At 36.6% G+C, this 20,430-nt stretch overlaps 1 protein-coding gene across 9 annotated transcripts in view; it reads right to left on the minus strand.

Annotated features, from left to right (window-relative positions):
• dock9b (dedicator of cytokinesis 9b) overlaps window positions 1-20,430 on the minus strand; it is an 83,797-nt gene that overhangs the window by 6,457 nt on the left and 56,910 nt on the right. For 2 of the 9 annotated variants that reach the window (XM_058778620.1, XM_058778617.1), the window contains exons 21-48: window positions 20,117-20,235; window positions 16,898-16,984; window positions 16,718-16,810; window positions 16,508-16,623; window positions 16,347-16,416; window positions 16,108-16,233; window positions 15,934-16,005; window positions 15,188-15,334; window positions 14,944-15,027; window positions 13,702-13,813; window positions 12,705-12,883; window positions 12,231-12,338; window positions 12,036-12,147; window positions 11,806-11,924; window positions 10,539-10,653; window positions 10,388-10,454; window positions 10,222-10,269; window positions 7,733-7,800; window positions 7,183-7,289; window positions 6,952-7,089; window positions 6,253-6,435; window positions 5,884-5,997; window positions 5,211-5,426; window positions 4,902-4,959; window positions 4,107-4,213; window positions 3,332-3,454; window positions 3,115-3,228; window positions 603-749 (exon numbers count right to left, since the gene is read on the minus strand). In XM_058778620.1, the coding sequence (XP_058634603.1) occupies window positions 603-749; window positions 3,115-3,228; window positions 3,332-3,454; window positions 4,107-4,213; window positions 4,902-4,959; window positions 5,211-5,426; window positions 5,884-5,997; window positions 6,253-6,435; window positions 6,952-7,089; window positions 7,183-7,289; window positions 7,733-7,800; window positions 10,222-10,269; window positions 10,388-10,454; window positions 10,539-10,653; window positions 11,806-11,924; window positions 12,036-12,147; window positions 12,231-12,338; window positions 12,705-12,883; window positions 13,702-13,813; window positions 14,944-15,027; window positions 15,188-15,334; window positions 15,934-16,005; window positions 16,108-16,233; window positions 16,347-16,416; window positions 16,508-16,623; window positions 16,718-16,810; window positions 16,898-16,984; window positions 20,117-20,235 (3,149 nt within the window). The other 7 variants (XM_058778616.1, XM_058778612.1, XM_058778614.1 and 4 more) reach the window with 6 other exon arrangements.

The raw sequence follows: 20,430 nt of genomic DNA on the forward strand, positions 1-20,430 counted from the left end.
ACATCCAAAATAATAATAATAATAAAAAAAATCATTCCCTCATGTGGTTCCAAACACTGAAATTCCAAAGAATGTTGGGATCCAAACAACACGTGAGCCCATTGACTTCAATTATATGAGATTTCTTAAAATATCTTCTTTTATGTTAGACAGAAGAAAGAAAGTCATACAGTTTTGCAACAGCATGAGGGTGAGTGAATGATGACAAATATTACAATTTTGGGTGAACTGTTACTTTAAGTTTCATCTTAAAAAAAACAAAAACAAACAAAAAAAAACTTCGTCTTTCTCTTTATTTATTCCTTCCCTTTCTAGCTTGTACTTGTTTGGAACAATGCCTGTAACTTGTTATTACGAGCACTTCCAGTGTCTGTTTGCCTCTTTAAGATGAATCACTTTACGTATTCCCCAATTGTAAGTCACTTTGGATAAAAGCGTCTGCAAAATGACTAAATGTAAATGTAAGTTCTATAAACATCTCATTTTTACAGTGTACTTGTGTACTAGTGTAATCTGTGCACGTGTGTTCAGATTATACACAATTGTCTGAACTTTTACCTATTCACAGAATGCTGATAAAATATTAGTGTGCATTTTCTCACCCTGCCAGAGTCCTGGATCATTTTGACATTTTCTTGGCCAAATTTGTCCGAGTAAAGTTTGAGGAGACGCTGGGAAATTTCTGATAGAGGAGTGAATTTTGGTTCTTTATAGATATATTCCTTCCCATCCTCATCTTCAAAGAAACCCTGAAACACACACAACATTCCAGTCACAATTTATGTGTGACATACAGTATGCATACACTGTTGAATCTATTAATGTACAGCCAACAAAATCTTGTTTCAATCCCATAATCAACAAACCTCTACATCACTCAGGTGGAAATGAAGAAATATGACTAATGGACACACACTTTGACATTTAATTGTCTTAAAAACCTCCAACGTGTTCAGGATCACGCCTCCTGCACTTCAGAGAATTCATGTTATCTTTTAATAATCAGTGCTATCTTTTATTCTCTGTTGTCCAACATAGACACTTTTGAGACATCAGCATTTATGCAGAACACAAAGCTTTCACTGAGTTTTTGTTGAAACAGCTCAAGCCATAAAATCTCATGGCTTCTGTGAGGTTAATGGGCACAGCGTATAGCGAAAGAGCTCTCTAAATGTTGCCTAGTTCATTTTTATGGTCCAAACCCATTTAAAAATGGCTTCCACAGTAAACAAAGAGTCAGAGTGCTGTCTAGCTCAACCGGGATGAAGAAATGACAGGATGTACAGATAACAGGATGTGTTATGCGTTTAAAGATTGATGAAGGATGCTAGCAGTACATGTAAAAAGGCTCTTTCTAATCCAAAGGTTTTATGCAAACAGACAAAGAAGCAGTAGTTTAGTGAGACTACTATGGTCAAAGCAAAACTTGCCTGACAATGAGTAAAACAGCACACACACAGTTCTCAACAACACTTACCGCAGCCTTAGGAAAGAAAAGAAAGCAGAAAAGATTGATTAACCGAGACCCACAATGCCTTACACATGCTTTAAACAAGACTTTGGCTATCATGCAGGATACATTATCATGCATACAGGAATGCCTATATCTCCTTTACATTTTTAAAGAGGTCACATCATACATTTTTATTATTCAGTTTAATTTTAACACTTGAAATTTAAGTTTATTTCCTGTCTAAAACATTCAACATTTATTTTTGTGACTATTTTCCACTTTCTCTATAACAATTATGAATGAATGAATGAATGATGCATTTATATAGCGCTTTTATTGTGTATTGCTATACACCCAAAGCGCTTTACAATCATGTGGGGAGTCTCTCCTATATAAATGCATCATTCATTCATTCATTCAATTATGGTGTGTGCACACCAAAAGTGAAGTGAATATTCACATCACGTTATTTGTGGGTTGTTTTTCACGTCACTCGCACAAATAAAAACATCGCACATGCTCTCCTCCATTTTCTGATACAACCGGACGTGTCAATAGCTATGTTTACATCACCCTGTTTTAATGCGCATTTTTAAGCGTTGCATCAGAAACGCCAAATTTTGGAAAAAAATACCTTAATTCGAAAAAAGTTTTTACGCTCACTTAAGGTGGTTTTTGTCTTGTATAAAAAAGGGTTCATGCGAATAATGGGAGATGGAAATGCATTTGCCGAATAAATTTCTCTATGTGCATCAAAAAAGTCATGTGACTTTGGGACAGCAAATCCTGACTAACAAGCGAACCGATCTTGTTGCACATCATCTAAAATGTTGTTGTGGTCATTCTGAAATGCCCGAGCAAAGTCTGTCGTCAAAGTATTTCTGTATTATTGATTCCCAGAATTGTCTTACACAACTGCGTTTTCACACAGCCAGGCATCCACGAAAGCAATGACTGCATTCATTGTGTTTTGTCAGCTCGCTCTGAGACACAAGTCATTTATTATACATGAAAATTATTATATTCAGTGGCTTCTCGCACTTTTCTTACTCATATTTAGTGCCAGTTTATCAGGAAGTGATGATTTTGTTCTCTTCGACTCGTCGGATGGAAACGGTGCTCAGTCGCAAATGTCTTATTCGAGTCGACAATCTAATTTGCGCACAAGTTAAATTCGCAACTTTGGATGGAAACCCGGCTAATAAGCTCTTTGCTGATTGCCTAATTGCCTAATTCGCGTCATTCATGTCTTTGCATTGACTTTCTATGTAATCTATTTGCGCAATTAATTAAATTTGCTTTGGTGTGCACAAAGTTTCTGATAAACGAATAAGCATTCTCCATGTATAAGTGTGGACTCTTTTTTGGGGAGGTTTGATTTTTTTTCTTCAGACATCCAATATTTTTGCAGCTCAGCCTCAGTTTCAGTACATGGTCCCAAAAGTCATTATTTTTGGACTGAGGAGGAAGTTTTGAGTAATAAAAGTCAAAGTATGTTTTCTTAATACACCAATCTTTTTTTATCTCATTTGATACCTCATGATATGACCGCTTTAAAATAAAATGCAGTTATACTGTGGCTATAAAGCAGGTCAATGCTCAGTCAAATTGTCTGTGTTAGCTGGACTAGTTGAAACCACTGCACCATTGCATTGTCTTACCTGTCCAAAAAATGCCACTCTGAAGAAGGTCCCAAGTAACCTCTTTCCAGAATGCATCACTTCCATCACTTTAGTGTAAGCCCGATGTAATGTGTCATACAGGTGGGCCAATTTCTACACAAAAGCACAAAAATACATTCATACTATCCAAATGAGCTGTATTTCTGGCAAATGTAAATGCCGTATTTCCAATGACGCATAAACAGTGTGTGTGCACCTCAAAGTCTCTGCGTTGTTCGTAAATTGGAATGATGAGCTTGTAGATATCTGAAATAAGTTCATAACGTTCAGCTTTCCATAAACCATCAGCACAAGCTTCCAACAACTCCATCAGCACCTCCTGCAGACAAACATGCATATATAATTACATACATTCATGAGCATGCATTACTCCATTACAGCAATAATGCACTGACATGACACCTCCAGATACAGCAAACTATCTTCTCTCAACAAATCATGCTACAGACAAAACTGCTGTTCTAAGTAATTTACTGGTAACCAATCTGTCATTAAGTTTAATCAAAGTATCTTGATAAAGGGGACAATGGTGCATAAAGTGCCTTTTTGGGGTTTCCTACAAGATTCCTCAAAATGAAGATGAAAAGAAACGGACAAAGTCCAACAGCAGAGATGATCTTTTATCACAAGTATAAGCACTGAACAACATGTAAATGTTACACAAAGAGTTAATTAAACATGCACTGATGCACTAAACTGATTATTCACAGTGACGAGGGACTCTCAGGTCTAATCAGGGCTCATTATCTGGACTTCCTTTAACACACCCACTGGAAAGGGGCAATTGATACTGATTAGATAAGAAATCTGAGAACATTTTCTACCATGGACTATTACTGATGTTATAAAAAAAGATTTGAATTCAGTCCAGTGCTGATGCAGAGTCAATATAAAAGAGAGGCAGGATTAAGGGGCTGTGTCTCATGAATGTGGCTTTATATGAATGAGATCAGGAGCAAGCTGGTTTGAACCTCGTTGAAGTGAACGTCCTGCATGCCCACATCCTCCATCATGGCTGCCTCCTCATCAATGTTGGGTGTGATCACACGAAATGCAGAGCACCCCTGCCGGAACATTCCTGCCAAGAGAAAGGAATAGTAAGCGGAATAGGTTAAACGGGTTCAATAAACTGCAAAACCTTTACAAATAATGGGAAACATCACACCTCAAGAACTGATCTCCATAGTAAACAATGTTGCTTAACACTGCACAATATGTGAATGTGTGTGTTTTTGTGCATACATGTGTTCATTTTCCTGGCCATGCATTATTAGAGCTGTTATCAGACACGGAGATTACCTCCTGTAAAAGAAATTTACAAAGAACTACAGATTGCAAAATACAGTTGAACCTTGAACGAGATGCCTTTATAAATCTGTTTCTGTGTGTGCGTGCATTCAAACATGGAGAGAAATTTTCAAACAGCTTTCACCTGAAGTTTACAAAGCATATTTGATAAGCCAGACAAAAAAATATTTTTATAAGATTTATTACTTTGGCCAAACCTATTAATATATGATATACTGTATATCATGCATTGTTTCCTCTGTATTAACTGCTTGATTTTGCAAGCCACATTTGTTCAAAGTGTGAAATTTTCTTCAATTAATGATTCAAGTTAAGTATTTTACATGAACAGATCACAAACTGTGTGCAGTAATGCACCTGAATATCCATTCCAGTGGGCAAATATTGCATCTTGATTTAAAAAAAGTTCATTTCTGACTGCAATCTATATTTACTGTACCCCCTAGTGGACTCCTCACCTTTCCTCTTCAGGTACTCGGCCACAAGTGCTGCCACATGTACATAACACATCGCTGCCTAAAGAAAAAATAAGCCACTGATGTAACGTTATCCACCAACCACTGTTTTACTATATCATCAAACAAACTGCTGAATGCTGAATGAACTGTTAACTCAAATACTTAGTGAAGAACAGCAAAATGAAGGATTTAAAAATATAAGTAACAGGATGTTTTTAACCTAATTTAGTTATTCAGCTAATTGCATTTATTTAGCTTTATTTTTCAAGACCCTTTAATTTATTAATTAGTATAATTTGGCCAGCTTGCCTCAGACAGATCTCCATTCTTCACGTGGATTTTAGCCATACTATCCAGCCAGGTTTTGCGCAGTTCAGGAGTGCTGGTGTAGGATTTGGCCAGGCTGTACTGCAGGTCCACCAGCATCTCTGGGTCTTTTTCATGTTCCTTCATCTGCTCAGTGGCCATCAGTACTGTCCGGATCCGCTTGGTCAGGTCCTTCACATCCGAGGGGAAAGCAGTGTGCTGAAAGAACAGGAAGAGAGAGTGCATAATAGGCAAACAGTCACGTCTGATGTGACATGTACACTGATTTGAATTTGAAAAGCTGGTGATCTACTTGAGTTTATAGTGTTCAATGTTATTCTGACATTCATATTTATTATTATACATTTATATATATTTCTTAAGGCTGGAATACAATAGATGACTTTTGCCCAGATTTTTGCCCCAATTTGCAGTCTGGAGAATCATTTGCTTAAAGTAATAGCCAACGTAGAGATTTTGGGCACTCATATTTAACCAAATTCACAGAAAAATCACCTATGATTTCAGAGGATAAAGTCTGTAAGTGATGATGCTTAGTAATCTGTTCAGACACTAAAAGTCATGTAGGGTATTCCAGCATTTACTCAGATTGCAACCTACAGTATAATAATATGTATTTTGTATATACTGTATAAATGGAAATTTCAAATTTTACCTTTACAGTTTTATCACTGTTGGCACAGTTATTAATGATGGACAGTGACTGCTGGAATCGTGTCCCTCCAATCCCGATGACATCCGCGATCAGCTGACTCACTGCAATCACCACCTGAGAAAATTTTTTTCAAATAAATCGCCAGGTATTTCAGCCAGATTGTGTTTTTCAAGTACAAAAATGGCCAGTAATGATTCTAGATTGCAAAAGGTCACTCTAAGTCAGTGGTTCTCAACCAGTGGCCCCGGGACCCACTAGGGGGGCCTCATCAAATCTCCAAGGGGGTAGCTAGATGACTTAAAATTGTTAAAAAAATTATTTGATTGACACTTCTGGCGTTTATTTGACCCCCTCTTATCCCTCTCTTGCCTGCAGGTGTGTGCGGACAAAGGACTTCCTGCCATTGTACTCAAAGTTGCTCTTCATGAGGAAATAGAGCAGGTGGGCGGCATCACTGCGTATGGAGCTCAGTTTGGAATTACAGCACTTCAGGATCTCATAGCAAAAACAGGCACACATATCCGCCCGTCCATCAAAAAATGTACAGGGAAACTGAGAAAGACAGAAAAAGACATGAGACTTGTGAACAAAATAATGAACAACACTATTATGTGTTCATCATATCACACTTATGTTGGACATTTTATTACCCAATTATGTGATCTGAATACTAAAATCAATGGCGGAAAGAGTAAATTCACTGATGTTTTGATGAAATGTAGCCATTGACTTCCATAGTATTTTTTTTTGTTCCATACTATGGACGTCAGTGGCTTCCAGCAACTGTTTGGAAACCAACATTCTTCAAAATATCCTCTGTGTTCAACAGAAGAAAGAAACTCAGGTTTCACTTGAGGGTGAGTTAATGATGACAGAATTTTCAGTTTTGGGTGAACTATCCCTTTGAAGGGAAATATATCAGAAAATACTGAATTTTAAAAACTTGACTATTTTGCTTGTTTGATCCATAAATAAACCATTTTTAACTGTAAACTGTCAGGGTATTCATTGGGGATTTTCTTCTCTCATATCCCATGAATCAACAGTGAGGGTGGCTCTTTTGATTACCTTGTAAATGAAGGTACGTAGGGAGGTGAAGACCTGCTTCAGTGCCGTCTCTGACTGGGGGATCTGAAGGAAACAGAGGTGCACCTGGAAAACCTTCTTCATCAGTGGGTTATGACCCAAATCTGCACACAGCTGCGTCTGTGGATACATGGTTTAATATGAGAGTGCTTCAAGGAAGAACTGAACTTTGACTTGTACTAGTAAACACACACTTCCACTTGATGTCTATACCTTAAAGCCCATAATGAAGACACTGAGTGTGTCCAGCACAGTCAAGCACACCTCCGTTGAGACGTTAGCCTCCAGGAGACACGCGTCAGCATCACCATGGCAATACGCTGGAGGAGAAAGCGGAAAAGAAAGATCATATCATTTAATAACTAAACTGATCAGAAGTGAGATAAGCTGCTTTGGCCTCTCAGTATAGCTTTGCTGTCTCTGGTTGGACTACATCAGTGGTTCTCAAGCCTGGTCCTGGAAGACTGTTAGAGTATTTCAGAACCAGGATTGAAAAACAACTGGATTACAACACTTAATTCATTCTGCACTGAAGATGGTGCAAAGGATGGCATGTAGAATATGCATAGCACTATGCTTCTCGGTCCCCTTGAAACCCAAGAAGCTCTTACCGGTTAGTCTACAAAGATCCCAATAACAAATTCTCAGACAGTGTAACTTTCATGATTGTCAAAGCACATTAAATTCTTCTAAATGTTCATCTTAGAGAGGTTGTGAAGGATGATGAGTAATTAAGAAATGAATGTGTGTTAATGTGTCTTACTGTGGTTGAAAGTGTGTGCGTTCTCCAGGCTGCCCAGCTGGTGTAAGCGTGTGTGCATGACGCCCCCTCTGTTACGAGAAACAGGAAGAGTCAACGACTTCCTGTCCTGAGCCATAAACCCCACCCCATCCTGGCTTCTGAGGGAAAACAAAGCCTTTATTAGAGATCTGGTGAGCTGTCAATCATGTACATACAGTATAAAAATGCAAATATGTAGGGGTCATGTCATAGATGTCATGAGGCCCGCTTAAATTGTTATTTTAGACCACGTTCCATACTCTCTTGCAGTATTTTCCCAAAGTTTGGGGTTTATTACAATTTAAAACTGTTCTGTATGTTATCTTTATTTAAATAATGGCAAATCTAAATTTTCAGCAGCCATTACTCCAGTCTTCAGTGTCACATTATCTAATATGATTAATAGAAATCTAATATGCTGATTTGAAGCTTACGCAACACTCGATGTTAAAAACAGTTCTGTTGTTTAATATTTTTGAATGGCAGTGTACCCTGACTTAAGAAATGATCAGCACTTTTGCTGACAAGTCAATATATTTTGCATTATCTATTCTTCGATAAAAGCATATTTGCAAAGCTTGTATTGTTTTATGACAGGCTCACAAAACAACCCATACTAAAATGTGCAATACAGAAACTATCAAGGTCGGATTGAAATGACCAAGGACTGTATTTCTAGATTAGTTTCAACAGATGCTTTTGCTGGACATTTTGAAGTTTTGAAATTCTTATTTATTTCAAAATATCAACAAAAGCTTGATTTATCATGATATGACCCCTTTAAAACACCTGCATTCACTATGGTTGACTTCTACTCTATTTCTGACAATGTATATTCCTTACATCATATTATATAAATATGATATGCCACAAAGTTGCACCTGTATTACTGCTCATAAACCAACATGATGGTGTAGATGGTTTATAAAAGATGTTAATACAGTGCATTAGATGTTGGCATCCATTAGTCATGTGACTGGTTATCCACTGGACAAAGAGCAGGAAATGTGATGATGTGCACACTGGTGTGAGCATATTATTGTACTAGATGTGTTGAATGGACACATGCAGGTGATAAAATATCTAAACGGATACCACAAAACCCTTTCCTATTAGACTATTGAGAAAGCATGAATGTGGAAATGTCTCAGCACACATACACACAGAGCAGTGAGTTAGTTGAATGAGTCAGCATGCTGTTAGTGAAGGCCACTCAAAAGCACACAGCAGCTCTTACCCTGTTCAGGGGTGCCAGGATGCTACAGTATCACTGACTAACTGAACCCTCGCCAGCATTTCAGCCAATAAAACATACACATAAAGGAGTAGCGTCATTCAAGGTAGTGTAGGACTTGATGCCGTGTATGCATGTATGTGTGAGTGCGTGTTAAAGGCTAGAGAGAGACAGGTAGATATGAGATAGCAGTGGTGGTCTTGAGCTTGTGTTTGCATCTCTAGTTTTATAGATGAGAACTGGTAAAATCATTTGTGATAAAATTAGAACTAGGGCTATCAACTGATTAAAAAATGTAAGTGAATTCATCATTCATGACATCCAGATTATTATTAATTTTTAAATCTATGAACTGATAATTAATAAAAATGATTCACAATGAATCACATTTATTAATACATTATTACTGATCATTACTAATTATTACCACCAAATGAGGTTAATTCAAATACATTAGGCTACATTGTAGTGACAGACAAAGAAATCTTTGAACAGACATTGGAAAAAGTGGCCTTGCAGGTAATTATATAGTTTTTGTTTTTTCATGTCACTAAGCACTGGCCCAAATTAGTTAATCCTCAATGCATTATTAAATTTAAAGTATCTTGTTAGCATGATTATGTTTACATGTAATATTGCAAAGAAATATACACAAAACAAGTAATGACAAGAAAATAATGCACAATAAAACAATAATAAAAAATATAATAAAACAACAAATAACAATAAAACAGTATTAAAAACTTTATTTAGTAAGTGAATAAATACATATATAAAATACATTGAATAAATAATGTATTGAATAAATGTATCCAATATTATGTATATACACAATAGACATTTATTCAATACATTATGCATAAGAATACTATAATTTTATTTGATTATTAATAAAATATCATTCATATTATTATGTAGTACTACCTTTTAAATCAATAAATGTTCTAAATTGATGCATTTGATTAATTAGGATAAATGTTTTAAATGTTTTGGCAAATATCCTTTTGAACAAAAAAAATGTTTACTTAATGGCCTTAATGCTCCCTGATTTTCCACAAAAGTAAATTGAAAGTCTTAATCAGGATACTTATTTTTTCTAATGTTTTGGCATAAATATCCTGTTTAACAGAAATATGAGTACTTCATGTTCCCGCCAAAATACGTATGATTTACTATAGCACCAAAATTCAAAGACTTCTAAGAATTCTTAGATTGGTAGGAGCAAAACATTTTTTACCTGGCAATGAATCTCTTCCCCATATACCTGAACTGATGTAGACACACTCTGTGCGTGTGAGAGAGAGAGAGAGAGAGAGAGAAATGAACTGAGTGCTCAGTATTAAGTTACAGGACCTCAGTACTCTGATGCTCTGATGTGATTAGTACCAGTCTAGATGACTTACTCTACTAAAGTGAAAAAGTCCATCAGCTCAGAGGTTGTGGCTTTGTTCCAGTATGTAAATAAGGCATCTGGAAAAATAATCAAAAGTGAGAACAATCATGAACAAAGGTACGTGGACTTTGAAAATTAAAGCCATGTGTGGATGTTCTTACCTTCAGACATGCTCTTTAAGACATGGAGGAAACACATGAGCAGGTTTTTGATTTCTTCTCTATTCAATTTATCACAGCGCAGCATAGAGCTACCCAGAGCGGAGGCTGACTGGGTCTGTCATACAGACACACACACACACACACACACGCATAAAGTATATAATGGAAGACAAAATATCATAATATCACATCATAGCACACTGTGGGCCATTGGAAGCTTCACTGTTCACCCCTAAATGACTTTAAGTGAGCAAAAAACACCCCACCACATGCACAGAGCTGGAAAAATACAATATGAGAAAGACATGCAACACCCTCATGATGTATAAAAGATTAAAGAGATGGAAGCACACACACTCCCCAGATGGGGACACTCTAGGGTTGCTCTACTTGTATGGTGTCAGTAATTCTGTTAGTGTCATTATCGTAGAGGGCAGGGCTTGAAAGCAGTGAGAAATCCATTGTGACACGTTTGGCTGCCCGGCTGAGAGGGGCGGAGTCCTCTGGTTCAAGGGGGAGGGGCAACACGGTGAGGGTGTGTCTACGTGTAAACCTCTCTTTTGGCTAAGAGGTCAAAGGTCAAGGGTGAGAGGGGAGAATAAGAGTCAGGAATGATTAAGGGAAACTTATTAGCAACAGCTACATGTCTTACTCTAAATACAGCTGAATAAAAGCAGTATGGTGCCATTTGCATCCTTATGACACTTCAATATATTTAACTTTGTTTAGTAAGTAATACAAAACCTGAATCATTTTAAAGATTTTTTTTTAATGTATTTTAAAACAAAAGTATGTATTTCTGGGATTATTTGCTTAATAATATACTATTTAAAACACCAATGTCTATGGAGGTTTTGGCTCTGCTAGTAAAATGTGATTTCTTTTCAATTGAGATGTTAAAAAAAAAAAAAAAAACTGAAATTTTCAGGCACTGTTGCCTAGAAATGACCCAGGGAGTGAGAAATGCAGCATAACAGATGTTTCATGACCTCACATGTTCATGTAATGTATTAGACACATGTGGAAATGTGAATACATCACAGCTCCAGTTAAAGGCCCCCTGAGCACATTTGGAGGAGGAAGGAACTCCCCCTGAACATTTAATACATCCATTTAACATTGTTTTTAAAGACAAAGTCAGATCCATTTTAATTTTGTAAAGTGCTTTTCGAAGTACATATTATGAAAGCAGGAGATTCTATTTAAACAATGCAGATAAGAGATTATTTTAGGCCTGATGGACATCATAACTGTTATTCAACTTTACCTTATCAAGGGAGCTGGTCTTCTCAGGGATGCTGTTTCCTGAGTCTGTGCTGACCAGAGAACCTCGAGAGTCAGCGTGACGCACAGAGCCAATGTTAGGCGTAGAGGTGTGAGGAGAGGCTACGCACAGAATAATGAAATCATTCACAGAAACATCTCCTGATAATCTCACTAATGCTAGAAGGTGAAAGGCCTGAGTTGCTGGTAGTTTTTGATTTGCTCATTACTCACCAGTTCCTGAGATGACCCCAAATACATCTTTATGAAGGCTGTTGTCAAGGTTGCCAACAGGCTTTTGAGGCGTTACTGTAGAGATGCTGGCAAGATGTTCATCTCGCCCATTCTGAGGAGATGGCATATGAAATGTAAGGGTTGCTCAAATATTGTAAATATTAGACCGATAAGAAAGTACGGAAGATCATTCACCTGGTTGGTGTTAAAATTAGACGTGTCTCTCACATTCAATCTGTGAACGTTCTCCTGCAGCAACCCAAACAAGGGTAGATAGAGCGTCGCCAACCTTGCCTGCTGACTCTGTGTACACATACACAGATACACAGCTTCGATATTTACCAGTTAAAATCAATGTCTGTTTAAGGCAAGTCAATTCACCCCGTGGCAATCTTGAAAGTGCTTCCGGGCACTGTTTTTTAAATAGGCAATTGGCGTACAAGTACAGCTCCTATGAACTAAAATATACAAAATAAGATAATGTTCAATACACTACCACTCAAAAGTTTGGGTTCATTATTCTTTTTCTAAGAAATTAATACTTTTTTTGTTTTTTGTTATTTGTTAAGCCACTGTAAGGTGGTAAGGCAGTTACAAAATTAAGAGAACCCTTAGTGCAGACACCCTTAATTTCTAAACTTTTTTGGTTTGTTGCAACTGTGCACTGACCTTTGAGGCATAGCGATCGTCAAATGTGTGTTTGATCATCAGACTCTTGAGAACCTGAATGGCGATCTGACGGACTTCCCCAAACTCCTGAAGGGCCCCACACACCTCCCTCAATAACAAACCCACCGGGAAGTGATTCCTGCAGAAATCATCAGTCAGTGAATAGTCCAACTGTAGATCTATGAAGACACAGAGAAAAGAAAGAGAAAGAAAGACATTACACCACAAACATTGAACGTAACCACCAGCTAATTTAAAACTGCGTTTAAATATCCTGCTTAAAAGACCAAAGAAAACTAGTTGAGAAAAATGCTGTTTTATGTTTAACAATGCCTTAAACAAAAACAGCTCTACAGCTTTTTATAATAAAACCAAGAGCACTGATTTGATTTATGCACTTTAAATTACAATTTCACTGGTACAGTAAATCACAATAAACACACATACACAAGATGATATTTCACAGACAGACTCAACAGCCAGTTCATAGACAGTTATTAAAAAACAAAGGTAAATAGAACGGTTTTAAACACCCAATCAATCATCCAGACTTATGAATGAATTAGATTATTTTGCACATCAACACATGTAAGACAGACCAGAGTAGGTCCCTTCCACATTAGGAACGAAACCATCATAGCAGTTATGACACTGAAGAGAGACATGGACTGTGTCATTAAGACTAGACACATGAACATTGTTCAGTGCCTGGCAAGCAGGACTGCTCACCTACTCTTCTCGCATGAGTCTCCTTAATGTGACACAGAAAAGCTAGCACACACAAAGAAAGAGGAAACAGTGGACAGGGACGGCAGAAGACAATCATATGAGCAAAAGGTACAGAAAGCCCAAAGAACAGAAGCCACATGGGGAGGGAAGAAGAATTCTATTAAATCTAATTCTCCTGATGAACAACTTAAGCTTTCAAGAGAGATGCTAGACAATGTTTTAGACTATTTCAACAACAGTGTGCTGTAAAATACTGCTGTATGTTTACCTTGAAACCTCTGAATGCGGCCCTTCCCAAAAGGCATGGGCAGATTGAGTGGGATGTAATGTTCATGATTACACGCCACCCGCAGAAACTCGAACTTAAACTCATACAGCGTCTGCAAGACACAGAGAGACACAATTATATTATATTATATTATATTAGATTATAGTGAGTCAATGAGATTATTTTAAAAGAAAATGATATTTTTATTCAGCACATTAAATTAATCAAAAGTTAAAAAAATATATATAATTTTATATAATCTAATAACTTTTTAAGTTTCTATTTATCAAAGAATCCTGAAAAAAAATTATCACGCTTTCACAAAAATATTAAGCAGAACAACTGTTCATAATTAACACTGATAATGATAACAAATGTTTCTTGAGCACCAGATCAGCATATTAAAATGATTTTTGAAGAATCATGTGACACTGAAGACTGGAGTAATGCTGCTGAAAATTCAGCGTTGCCACCAAAATATATTAAAACAGAAAAGAGTTATTTTAAATTGTAATAATATTTTAAATATTACTGTTTTAATGTGTTTTGGATCAAAACAACAACAACAAAAATGCTGCCTTAGTGAGCATTTCTTTCAAAAACGTTAAAAAATCGTACAGACCCCAAACCTATTATATTATATCATGTTATTACTAGAAACATGATATAATGTGCTTGTTAATATTTACTAATAAACTTTTTAAACATAAAAATGTTTAAAATGCTTACTTAAACTTTCAGTTCATATGATCATGCACTTCTTGAAATTTGAAAAAGTGAATGATCATATGAAATGAAATTTATGGCATTTGTAAGCATTAACTAATGATCTGTTAAGCATTTTATAATGTTTGTTAATGATTTATTAATTAAGCTTTTAATCATTGTAAACAATCTGTCAAAATTATTTGAAGATTTTTAAAAAGTACATGATCTATAAATTGAAAGCTTAATGATACGTGAAAGCATTTCAATTGACATAAAATAATGATCTGTTAATCATTAGGTAATGTTTAATCAATTTATTAGTAAACATTAACAAGCACATTATCTCATATTTCCAGCTAGTGTATGTGAATATACTGTATATTAACTAATGATCTGTTAAGAATTATATAATGTTTGTTAATGATTTATTAATGGAAGTTATTATAAAGTGTTACCGCTGCTATTAAATTGCAGATTAAGATTTAGCATTTTTTATAACTATACAATTTCATGGAACTATGCTGTTATGTGTACCTTGGGATCTCCAGGTACAAAACAGGAGATGTAGTTGTTTATCTGCTTGAAGACAAATCCTCGATCCATAAAGGTAAAACAGCGCTGTTGGGCAGATAGTGAGAAGACACTGTTGTTAAATGAACTCAAATAGTCATTAATGATACAAGCCTTCAAATACAACTCAGGATGTCTCATAGAGACCACTTTGCAGAAAAAACTATCAAATATTGGTGTCTCAGTGTATAAAATCAACTGGCTGTACCTTTATGAAGACAGCCAGGCTATGGTTGGCATTGCGGGCAGCGTCCAGATTGTCCTTATACTTCTGTGTGATGTGGGGCATCAGCATGTTCACCAGTGTCTCCACACCGTGGTGGAACGAAGCTGTGAATCGCTGGTTCCTGGACAGCTAAGAAAATTAATAAAAGCAACATGGTAAGCTACCTAATACAGCATCCCTTACAAAAACCATGGTAAACAGTTTCCTAAATCCACAGTTATTGCAGTTAACCTCACAGGGTCTCTTTCAGGAGAGTAAGAAGCCTTCAGAATCTTTTTATTTTGGTTAATTTCCTTTGTTGATAACATATCCCTGGTAAAAAAAACAATAGAAGCCCAATAGAAACCATCACAGAAATTCCAATGGTTTCCATTAAAATACCATTATAAGCCATTAGTAAAACCATTACAAAATTCCTTTTTGTAGTGTGTTTCAGGCATTTTTCCAATAGGATTTAACATCCCACCAATAGAATCCATCACATACCAGTAGACACCATTATAGTTTCCATTAAAACCAATACAATTCCCATTATAACCATTAAAATCATTACATTTTCTATTGTGTTTTGAGCAAGGTTCTATTGTTTTTTTTCAGCAGAGATACTAAGTTTTAACCAGGATATTTTGAAAAAACTATGGTTATCATGGTAATTTTGTGGTAAAGTAGTAAAGTAAAGGTGCATTTTGAGTAAAGGAGAGTTTACTGAGGCATATAATTGTGTTTACCTTGACCTTGCCACTTTCCATCAGGTACTGTGCCATTGACTTCACCAGGGCTTCAAAAAAATACCACGAATACTGAAATACCGAAGTAAACATTTTAACCATTGACAAATAGGACTCATAACAAAATTGTTGAGATTTAAAAGTTTTAAAACAGAAACTTTAAAACAAAACTACCTTGAGAAGCTTGTTGCTGGTTAGGAAGTCGGTTGAAGGCTTTAAAATGGATGTCATGGCTTTGGCCAGTTCCTCGTGGACCGTCTTACTATTATTGGTTGTATAGGACTCTGTTTTAAACACGTACTGGAATAACAGAGAAAAAAAATCATGTAAACAAGGTCTATTTTAGAAACTGCAAAAAGAATGACAGTGTATATTGCAGTAAATATGGCTTTATATTTCAGAACTTGATTTACCTTCACATAGGACCTCAAGTAGTGTTCTAGACCCTCTTCGTGGCACTGAGCAACAATGTGGACCATGACCCTGCAGGGGAGACAGATGGACAACAAAGGGGCATGTGAGACCAAATGAGAAAGACAGCATTTTCTGATTTTGGTGACTCCTATTCTCTCACCTGGTGGTGTTTACAGCGACATCCTCATTACTGGTGCTGGTCAGAACATGAACCAGCTGGTTTAAAATAGTCGGCAGGAAGTTGATCATAACATGACCTTCCATGGCATGAAGACTCTGGAGATTTATGGGTAACGTTTTGTCATTCAGCCTACCATGATAAGAATAATTAATGCAGAAAAATCCTACCATCCAACTTCTCTATGCTCACCTTGAGGTATTTGACAAGCTCACCCTCAGTTGGACAGGTGGCACCAGACTGCATACTCTGGAAATGATGGAAAAAATTGTGCAGGTGCTGATCCTGAGGAGGAGAAAAGACATGTGTAAATTAAAGAATGGGACTAGATAAATAAGGAACCTATATGTGTGTGTGTGTGTATAGTCAAACCTGAGTGTAAATAGTAGAGACCAGATGTGTAGACACTTTGAAAAGAGGACGTCCTCCATCCACCCACTTTATCTCAGGACTAGAGTGCTGCAAACACAACACCCATAAAACAATATCACGTTTAAACAGTTTATTTTGACTAAACTGACAGATCACCCACTGAAAGATCTATTTAATGTCATTCTCATAGACATTAGACATAGACTTTTGCTGAATTTGTGCCATGCATGTTATAAAGCCATGCCTTCTAATATTTCCTTATTTAATTTTCCTGAGAGAAGAGCCAACTAATCTTTTGTATTTGTGTATGTCTTAATGCATTTCAAAAGAGATCCCAACAAAGTCAGAGATTTCAATATGAACTCAAAAATGTTTCTCGTTAAATTTAAAAGACCAAATGATCTGAGCCGCTCTATCCACAGTAGTTGTATAGCTCTCTACACTCATAATACTAATTTGTAGGGGTGTCCCCGACTAAGGGTTTTCATAGTCGACTGATAGTCGAATCATATGTTTGGGGGCGGGGGGTAAAATACATTACCAAGAGTCAAGTAGTCAGACATTCAACAGTCATAAATACTGATGTTAACACACAGGGGAAATGTGTAACGGGCGCCTCGCAGATACAAAAATAATGTTTTATGTTTTGATTTAAAGATAGTTAACATCAGCGAAACGTCAGCGAAACGTCAGCGAACCGTCAGCGAAACCCTAAGAATTTACAAAATTTTTTACAATAGTGCTCTCATTATAATGTATATGACAATAGCCTAGTTATTAATGTTCTGCATTTCTTTGAGCTGCGCACGCTGAAGATGACCAGTAGAATGAAGCATTTGATAGCAGGTTTTTAATCAATGGGACTTAACTCCTTTATCTCATATAGAATACGCTTCGTTATTTATACAACATAACATTAATATTACGACTTATAGGCTATCTACACAAAATTCCCCGAATACATAGCGTGTCTGCACAGCTCTGAATGAACTCTGTTTGTGGATGCATTCTTCACGCATCAACGTACAGAAACACAGCAACTAAACTCTAAAAATTCACAGAGTTTTATTACATGATGTTTTATTAACAAGGTTCGGGAGGAGCACGATCAGATAATCAACTAATTTGGCACAGGTGCAACTCGTTTAGCTAACTATCCTAATGAGCACATTACGTATATATATATATATATATATATATATATATATGAAGCCTGCCTACCTCTGTCCAATGACAGTTTTCCAGCATCCCTCCTCCACCCCAACTGCTCACCCCTAATCTATTTTTACTCCATATTAGGGATAGGGGGAGTTCTCTGGGTTTGGGCCATATTCCGGGTTTGGAGCCCTCCCCCAGGACAGCACGCCAAAATATGCTTACTATTTGCTATCAGATTAGATGTAAGGGTGAACTCGTGAAAATAGTGTTCTCATTATAATTTTATGTATATGACAGTCCCAGTCATAGTTATTAATATTCTGCATTGTTGTTTGTACTGCATACGCTGCGTGCTGAAGAGATAATCACCCGTGATACTACAATGAAGCACTTTACTGCAGCGTAACTCAACCAAATGCATCTTATACAAGATAAATAATATATATATATGTTTGACCCTGGACCACAAAACCAGTCATAAGTGTCAATTTTTCAAAATTGAAATTTCTACATCATCTGCTGAATAAGCTAAATAAATAAGCTTTCCATTGATGTATTGTTAGGATAGGACAATATTTGGCTGAAGATACAACTATTTGAATATCTGGAATCTGAGGGTGCAAAAAATCACCTTTAAAGTTGTCTAAATGAAGTTCTTAGCTATGCATATTACTGATAAAAAATTAAGTTTTGATATATTTACGGTAGGAAATTCACTAAATATCTTCATGGAACATGATCTTTACTTGCATAAAACAAAATTTTTGACCCATACAATGTATTTTTGGCTATTGCTAAAAAATATATCCCAGCAACTTAAGACTGGTTTTGTGGTCCAGGGTCACACACACACACACACACATATATATATATATATATAAGCCGGCTGAAATGTTTTAAAATCACTTGTACCCTACACCTGATCGAAAAAAATCCAGTCTTTCACAGTCTTGTTAAAGATTTAAATCCCTACCGCCAAGATGCTCCTCTGTCGGTCACTTATGGAAAGTGAAACTTAAATCTATAGGGGTGGTTGGATTTATTCACGCACGTTAAAATATTTATTTAAAGCTTCTTTCTTTTCAGATTCGTATTTACAGCATTATCTTAATAGGCTGTACATTAACTTATTGGGAGAAAACCGGTAGTTCTATGTGAAATCAGACATTCGAGCGCCCCCATATAGCCAAAATGGCATGATCGTAACACCTCAGCGAATATTTGACTGTGAGATTGGTAGTCGAATCAGGCTCCTCCTATCGAAGCATTGAATCGTCGACTATTTGGGGTCACCCCTATACTAATTTGTGCTTAGCTTTATTTCAATAATGACAACTCTCTGAACAGTTTTAGCATTTTATGGATATGACAATGGTAATGCATTTGGTTACAGCGGACTTGATCTGCTACGCATTCTGGTGCATTCTGTAGAGTATAGACTTGCTACTGCCAATAGACACTGTGAGCATGTAAGATTCTGTATTTTGCTACTTCATGAATAGGCATACATAAATTCTGTAACAGATCTAGACAGGTGGAGCTAGGGGATGTGGAAGGTTTTAGAGGATCTTTATAGTGTGCTGCAGGACCAGTTTACAGTGAACACTGAACCAGACTATTTAAAGTGTTGAGCACACAGTCTAATTGCCAGCAGAGGCCAATCAGCTTGTGCGAAGTGATAAATAATACGGTTGTTGGCAGATTGCATGTAAAAGATCCATTACCCTGCACTATCAATCTAGAACTAGTTGTTTATAAAATTTTTGGAGAAATATCTAAGACAAAGTTGAATTATCAATGTAACATAACTGAGAGTCGAACGCTATTAAAGAGCAACCTCTTCCTGTGTAAAACTGATAGTATGCAATACAATCCACTCAGACAAAAGATCGATAATAATTAGATGTAGATATTCACAAAGTATAGCAAATTAGACCACACACACACATGAGCTCAATTGCTGTACAAAGAACAGGTACAGGTTCACATTTGGTCAGCAAATGGCTGAAATATTTGCCAAGAATGGCATGTTTTTGTTATGACTGCACATAGGGGGTTTACCTTGCTTACACCCTCCTGAAAGCTGAGGTAACCATTTGGTAGGTTGGATGCCACAGAGATGTGTTGCTCACTCATAACAACACGGCCATCTTTAAGCAGAGGAAGCCAGGCAGAGCCCACTGACAGAAAAATAGACAGAAGTGAGATGAAGTGTGGAAGAAAATATTCAGCACATCCAAAGACTACACTTACAAATTGTTGACTGGTTGATTGGTATGCCCCTCTCTGATAATGCTGCAGAAATGTTATGCATAAAAAAAACAGAAAAAAACAAACAAAAAAAAAAGTTCCTGGAGCCCTACCCCATGATTCAA

The sequence above is a fragment of the Onychostoma macrolepis genome, chromosome 06 (genome assembly GCF_012432095.1).
Source record: "Onychostoma macrolepis isolate SWU-2019 chromosome 06, ASM1243209v1, whole genome shotgun sequence".
Classification (NCBI taxonomy): Eukaryota; Metazoa; Chordata; class Actinopteri; order Cypriniformes; family Cyprinidae; genus Onychostoma; species Onychostoma macrolepis.